This window comes from Chaetodon auriga, chromosome 6 (genome assembly GCF_051107435.1).
Source record: "Chaetodon auriga isolate fChaAug3 chromosome 6, fChaAug3.hap1, whole genome shotgun sequence".
NCBI lineage: Eukaryota > Metazoa > Chordata > Actinopteri > Chaetodontiformes > Chaetodontidae > Chaetodon > Chaetodon auriga.
This window is the reverse complement of record NC_135079.1, coordinates 12,772,620-12,780,477: the sequence shown is the minus strand read 5'-3', so window position 1 is coordinate 12,780,477 and position 7,858 is coordinate 12,772,620. Positions and strand designations below refer to the sequence as shown.

General features: G+C 45.8%; 1 protein-coding gene across 1 annotated transcript; it reads left to right on the top strand.

The window, feature by feature from the left end:
* Nucleotides 1-812: 812 nt before the first annotated feature.
* znf710a (zinc finger protein 710a) lies at nucleotides 813-7,857 on the top strand. Its single transcript, XM_076732583.1, has 5 exons — nucleotides 813-875; nucleotides 2,975-4,465; nucleotides 5,183-5,374; nucleotides 5,463-5,637; nucleotides 6,065-7,857. Exons 1-5 carry the CDS (start codon nucleotides 831-833, stop codon nucleotides 6,232-6,234), a joined length of 2,073 nt encoding a protein of 690 aa, XP_076588698.1. The 5' UTR covers nucleotides 813-830; the 3' UTR covers nucleotides 6,235-7,857.
* Nucleotide 7,858: the final 1 nt, after the last annotated feature.

Sequence of the window (7,858 nt, the reverse complement as noted above, 5' to 3'; positions counted from 1 at the left end):
CTCTTTTCTTTTGTCACTCATTTTTTTTCCTTCTGAATTTCTCAGACAGTATACTTCAGGCTGTCTCAATAGTTAATTAGTTTGAATCTAGAAATAATAGCAGCAAACTACACAGTCTCTGGAAAGTTAAAATTTTAGCATTTCTCAGACATTATCTGTCTGACTGTTTTGCTACTGACAGACGCACCTCCACCCATAGTCTCTCTGAGTGTTTGTGTGTGTTGTGAAAGTGTGTACGTGCCTCTATGTGTGCCTGCATACATACATATATATAAACATGTTTTCGTGCGCGTACATTCACGTATAGCCGTCTCCACGCGCTGAGGGAAACTACTGATTAGATTTTATAATTGTTTGTGCATTTGAAGCAGACGCTCATAAAAAAGGAAATGCAAAGTATAAAGTGTGATGAAGAAAAGATAGAGCTTGTGTCTCTGTGTGCCTTAAAGAGAAATGTGTGTTGAAGGGTCATGCTGAATTGTATGTAGTGAGAAAGGGAGATAAGATGTGTGTGTGTGTGTGTGTGTGTGTGTGTGTGTGTGTGTGTGTTTGTAAGAGAAAAGAGGAGAGAAAGAGAAGTGAGATGGGAAGGAGAGGGTGGGAGGAAGAGAAAGAAATGGGGTGATGCTGTGTGTGTCTGTGTGTGTGTGTGTGTGTGTGTGTGTGTGTGTGTGTGTGTGTGTGGGGTGGAGGGCTGGTGGAGGGGGGGCAGGCACAGTCAGTTCTGATAACAGCAACAGTAGGAGGAGGATGAGCCGTGGGACCGCCCCACTCTCCCACAGATATAAATAGGAGGTGGATTTTTTTACTCCACTCATTTCTCCTGAAGGATGAGATCCCTGAAACACCTCAAACATCACTCCAGGAACAATGTGGTGAGTTTGTAACCTAAAGATGGAGAACGAGGTGCTGCTGTTAAGGGCTGGGGGGGTGGTGGTGACTTGTTTTGCAGTTTGTTAGCAAGGTATTTACTCTCTGGTCTGCGCGTGAGTGTGAGAGGAAGCCAGATTACTTTTTCACATTCATATGAGTACCGCAGTGGGAACATCTTTTCAAAAAGATAGGAGTTGTGTTTCTATCTCTGCCGCACGTTTCCTGCTCCTGCTCTAATTGTTTGTCCTTAGGTGTCTTTCAGATGCAACTTTAAAATGTGAAAGTACGGACTCTTGCAATTACTACCCTACCTTCTCTTTCTCCTTGTCATTTGTCTTTTTCTCTTTCATTTTGTCAGCCTTTCATTTAGCTGTGCTTTTTCTTCTCTCTCCGGCTCCCCCCTCCTTCTCTCCCTCCCTCCTTCCCCTCTTTCTCTCTCACTCACTCACTCACTCACTCTGTCTTTCTGTGTCTCTCCAGCCCCCCCGCACACCCCCTCCCTCTCCTTTTCCTTTCTCTCTTCCCTCCTCTCACATGCTCACTCAATCTCTCGTTCCCCTTCCCTCCCCTCCCTCTCCTCCCCTCTTTCTTTATCTTTCAGCCCCTCCATCTCATTTCTGTCTTCGTCTCCCTCCCTCCCTCCACTCCTCCCCCGCCCACAGCTCTTTCTCCTTCTCTCCATACCTCCCTCCCTCTCTTTTCTCTCACTCGCGCGCACACTCACTCACACACACACACACACACACACACACACACACACACACACACACACTTTCAAATACACACCCAGTCTCTTTCCTTTTCTTTCTCACAAACACACAGTCTGTCTCTGTCTGACTACTTTAAAAGCAGTAATTATAAATGACGTGGTTATCAGGGCATCCAGGTCTACTCCCCTCTACCAGTACACACACACACACACACACATACACACACACACACACACACACACACACACCTTTATTCCTGCACTATCTCCTCTTCCTTTTTTCCCTTTTCTCCATCCACTCTTTTCTTTTCTCTCAGTATTGTGTCAGGAAAGGAAGCAGCTCTTGCCGGCGTGCATGGCGCACAGTGAAGACTAGTGTGTAGTCTGGCAAGAAAGTAGGGGTCAGAGCTTCTCTCTATACATTTTCCTACCGGTCAGATCCATGCTGAGAAATAATCTGAAACCAGTGGCCCACAATACTTGCTTCTCCTTTACCACAGAGACCCAGCTTTGGTCATACCACAATTTCTTCCCCAGTTTCACTGTTCCACTTTTACAGGTGGCGGGGTAAACATGCTCATGTGGGTCTGAAACATTTCCGAACCATACAATTATGTTAGCCAGTCTTATGCATCGGTCTGGAATACAGAATGAGCTCGAAGCTCAATCGAATGTCTGTTATGGATATGAGACTGCCTGGTGGCATATATCATCTTGTTAAGGAAACCCAGTGTGTCGGGCCTTATGAAGATGGCTACGGCAACTATAGAGCCGAGACGCTTTGCTCCTCATGAATGGGACAGATAGCTCCAGTGATGAGTTGACTTTGGTCAGCCAGGCTGCCCCGGGACCCCACAGGAAGTACTGAGGACAGTCCACGGAAGTCAACTTCCTGACTGGACCTGCATCCCTTGTTGTGTTCTTTATTATTCTAAAGCCTGTCAAGGAAGGAAATGGGGTGCTAACACAGATCTGCCTTATCTCCTCAATCGAATGTTCTGTGGATTCAGAGCAAAGAAACAAGGCGTAGTCCGAATGCGGCTTACACAGAGAAACCCTTAAAAACGTTATCTTAATACTCTCCTGGAGTCCTGGGAAAGGAGGGTTGAATTGCTTCTGGTGGCAGTCTGGAACACAGAATCTTAAAAACTAAATAATATGATAATTTCAATATTGTGGCGGCACAAAACCGTTTGTTTGTATTAATAGGAAGGTTACCAATATCATGAGCTTGCAATGGGGAAATGAGGTTATATGAGGAAACGTTGTGTAAGGCACGGTTTGTAACAGCAGAACACAATAATAAAAAACACACACACAGACGTGTTATTTCTTCTTGTTCTTTTTTTTTTTTTTTAACTTGTGTTGTATGTTTTACGTGCTTCCTTCCAGGAGGAGGAGAGTAGCCGCTTGGTGCGGACCTACCCTAAGATGACTGAGGGCCAAGTGGATGTGGGCACGCAGACAGAGCCCGTGGTGGTGCTATCTCTGGCTCAGGCTGCCGTTCTTGGCCTCATCTCCCAGAATGAAATCTTTGGAGCCACCATTGCTCCCAATGGCTTTTACACAGGGGAGCCCAGAGAGTGTCCTCCTCCTCCACCTGAGGCCATGGAGTATGAGTACGCTGACCAGCTAATAGGGGCCAACGGGGACTACCTGGCAGAGCCTGCTGGGGAGCCAGAGCCCCAGCCCCACTGCAGTGAGAGAAGACGGCCAGGGCCACGTGGGAGGACCAAGAGGAACAGAAATGATGGGGAATTAGAGGGTCACCCACATAAAGTCTCAAGTCCACAGGCTCAGATTAAAGGTGAACAGCTTGAGTCTGATACCCCTCCTTCCTGCATTCACATGAACAGCAGGTGTAGTCCTGGCAAGTCAGAGGATCCAGCCACCCTACAGGGTACTCTGAAAGAGGAGCAGGCCTGCGGAAACTGTCCCTCATGTGTGAGAGATACATCCAGACCACAAACAGATGGACAGCCAGAACAGGAACAAGAGGAAAACACTGCTAGAGACAGAGAGAGGAAGGAAGAAGAGTTGGTTGTGGAGGAAGAAGAGGAAGAGGCACTCAACCTGAAGACCGGTGGAGAGACTGGCAGTCCTCTGGAGAACCGCTATTATGAGTCCAATGAGGTGGCCTACGAGTCTGCGGACATGGCACTGCCAGGGGAGTATGAGGAGAACAGCCAGGCCATGCTGTGGTCAGACCCAGAGGGCCTGGCCAGGCGAATGCAGATTGACCGGCTGGACATCAACGTACAGATTGATGAGTCGTACTGCGTAGATGTGGGAGAGGGCCTGAAACGCTGGAAGTGCCGCATGTGTGAGAAATCATACACATCCAAATATAACCTTGTCACTCATATTCTAGGCCATAATGGAATTAAGCCACATGAATGTCTACACTGTGGAAAGCTCTTCAAGCAGCCCAGCCACCTCCAGACTCACCTGCTCACCCACCAGGGAACCAGACCTCATAAGTGTACCGTTTGTGAAAAGGCCTTCACGCAGACCAGCCACCTGAAGAGGCACATGCTGCAGCATTCAGACGTCAAGCCCTACAGCTGCCGCTTCTGCGGCCGTGGCTTTGCCTACCCGAGCGAGCTGAGGACCCATGAGAACAAACACGAGAACGGTCAGTGCCACGTCTGCACCCAGTGTGGTCTCGAGTTCCCAACCTACGCACACCTGAAGCGCCACCTGACCAGCCATCAGGGCCCGACCACATACCAGTGCACGGAGTGCCACAAGTCCTTTGCTTACCGCAGCCAGCTGCAGAACCACTTGATGAAACATCAGAACGTGCGGCCCTACGTTTGCCCCGAGTGCGGCATGGAGTTTGTCCAGATCCACCACCTCCGACAACACGCTCTCACTCACAAGGTACTGGCAGCGCACACCCTTGCACCAAAGGTACTGAAACCCAGTGATGTACATTTGTTTTCCAGTTTACCAAGCAAAACCCAAAGTAGGGTAGCCTTATGCAACCGTCACCAAACGGTTATTTAAAATAGAAAAATGTCGCACATAGGGAGGAAGGGAAGTATTTAGCTTCACTCAGGCTCCTCTGTATGAATCCGCACTGAAAAAGTATACAGCACACTTACAACACAGCCCTTTCTCCAAAACCAGTCGCTTTGTAAACATAGTCTTCAAAGGCCTTGAGTTTTTTTGTGTGGCTCAACCCCCCCACTTCCATGTGTTTTGTGTTGTGTGTCGTTCGCAGAGCTACTTCCTTTTGTGTCTGATGAATCACTCTGGTCTTTCTCTCCATTTCATTATGTAGTCTGTTTTATTCTATAGGGAAAATCATTCCTTTTCATGACATTTGCTTTTGTTAAATATTAAAACAAAAGTTAAATAAATGTTGAAACTGAAAGAAAAAAAAGTTTATTCTTTCCATGGTTGGACTTTTCCACTCGGTCTTTCAACACTTGGGGGGCTAATGTAATCTACATGAGTTGGATCAAAAGCCACAGTGCAAATGCTCACACACGCAAGCTTCTTGTGTGTTTTCTCCCTGTGACTCATTATTTACTTTCATCTGAACCTTATATTTAGCTAAATTATTTAAAAGGCCAACACTTTTTGTTTCCTCAGGGTATGAAAGAATTCAAGTGTGACGTCTGTGCCAGAGAGTTCACCCTGTCTGCCAACCTGAAGAGACACATGTTGATCCACGCCAGTGTGCGGCCTTTCCAGTGCCACGTCTGCTTCAAGACCTTTGTCCAGAAGCAGACCCTTAAAACGCACATGATTGTCCACCTGCCGGTCAAGCCTTTCAAATGCAAGGTGAGTGAAGCAAGTGGAGTTTTACTTCAAGGTAAACCCAGTCCCGCTGTGGTGGAGGAGTACTGACAATGGCGCTCTTGTCTTTCAGGTGTGCGGAAAGTCATTCAACAGAATGTACAACCTCCTGGGCCACATGCACCTCCACGCCGGCAGCAAGCCCTTCAAGTGCCCGTACTGCACGAGCAAGTTCAACCTGAAGGGCAACCTCAGCCGACACATGAAGGTCAAACACGGCATCATGGACACCTCAATAGATGGACAAGGTGAATAGCTCCGCTGGTTATCCTTAATTACACTCCCCGCTATGGAAAAGATGAGACTCCTTGATGACGCTTGAATTTGTTGACGGCTTGTGTGCGGCAAATTTCCCAGTGGGACTGCTCGGTGGGCTTCGTGTCATATTAATGTCAGTCAGTCTGTCCCTAATGCACTTTGACTCAGCATGTACTGTAATCTAGTGGCCAAGTGTTTTGATGTTTCTCTGTCACTCCCTCCCTGTGTGTTTAGTAAATATAGCAGTGCCTGGATTAGACATGCCTGTCTCTATCAGTAGAGACTGATACTGAGGCAGCGGAGGAGGGCCAATCTACTGGCGGTCCTCAATGAGGCCATGTGTCTTCAGGAAGTGTTCTGTTGTGTGTTATTGAGGACAGGGTGGGATCACATTTGTGTCTTTCCTTCTTTCTTCAGAACCTCCCCAGGACACAGAAGTCCAGGAGGACTACGAAGAGGAGAGCTTCGAATTCAGCGAGCGAGAAAACCGGGCTAACAACAACAACACACCAGACATTGCTAAACTGTCTCAAATGGAGTATTATAGCACCTATGGGAAGGGCGCAGGGCGCTTCAGCACAGCATGAATTATTAAAATCACCCCAAATTGAATATAATTGTGAACTAATGAAAACAGGATTGTTTTTTGTCCCTTCATTTTTTGCTGTTAAAGGCATAGTGATTGGGTTGTTCTTCAAAGGGCGTGAAGAAACCCAGCAAACCGCACATTCATATGCACTGGAATTAAGCGAAATGCTACATTTGGAAATGTATAGTTTTTACCTTATGACATATTTTTCATCTCTTCAACACAGCAAATCTACTGAATAAATATATATTATATTTGAAAAAAAGCGGGCTGTCTAAAACTGGAGCATTTAGGTAAAAAAAAAAAAAATCTATAGAAAGACGTATATGTTGTCAGCTGCTTACCTACAGGAACATCATCTGAGCCTAATTTGAAAAGCACATTTTAAGCTACAAGCATAAAAGCATATGGTGATGTTGTGCTGCACTTATTCAGACAATCCCGGTCTCTCTCTCAGTCTACTGGGCTAAACTAATGTGAAGGCTTAAAGGAGTGTTACTGTTCATCTCAACTGCCAAAGCTTATCAAGTCGCAGAGGTTAATGATTCACTTTTATACTGTGATGATTTCAATTTGAGGTCTGCAAGATGAATCAAATTCCACTGGAGTTGCAACCCGTGTTTTGTTGTATATTACTGTACAGAATGTATCAGTCCTCTCGTACGTTGGCTGGTACTGTGATCAGTGCGTTGCACCGAGGACCACTGTGTCTACTTTTTAGGTTTCTGCATTAACAAGCATCACCCTGTATTGATCTCTAGTCTATGAATGTAATTGTTTCTGTGGAATGTTTTAAGACGCTAACGAAAAGAAAATCATAATACCCTTTTTAATGGTAGACCCCCCCCTTTACCAAAGAATTGGATCAAATCTTGCAGCTACGGGCACTGTAAGTCTCTTTTTCTTGCTGTTGTGTTGAGCTGGGACATTGGATTTCTCGGGGTCCAATCGCAGACCTCATGAAATTACATTCAGGTTCCCCTCCCACCCATCTCTAGATCTCTTCAAAAGATTACCACTGTGGTACAGCTTCTCTTTCAACAAACCTCACCATTTCCCCCCTCATCCAGGCCTTCACGAGACAAGACTGCAGCATTTTTCAAAAGCAATGCAAACCCTGCATTCGTTTCGCAGGTTTTTTTTTTTTTTTTCCTTAAATGGATGCATCTCAACAAGAATTGTCCCAAAAAACTCGGACAGAAATATTAAGTGCCCCAGTGTGTCTGCAAGAGCATGCCATCCATCATGCTGTACACTGGTCTCAAGTGATGAACGACAACCTCCCAACATGTGACAGGGCCATGGACCTTGTGGAAAATGATTTGGGAAATGCTCAATATATTCAGTTTCCCAGTGCTCTGCTTTTCAAACTTGTAACCTGCAAACAAGGTATCCATTTGCAATGTTGATATAGCGCATTTAAAATAAAAGTGCTCAATTTTTTGAGTTTTTCAGCTTATGTGTTCACGTCATCACTGCTTCAGTGACGATACAAAGGGGAAGATGTTCAGCTTAAATGGCTTTCTGTATTAGACATTAGTGTGGACATAACGTGGATAGAGATGTATGTATAATGTTGTGTACCAGACAATACTGTAAAATAATAAATTTATTTACCTTTA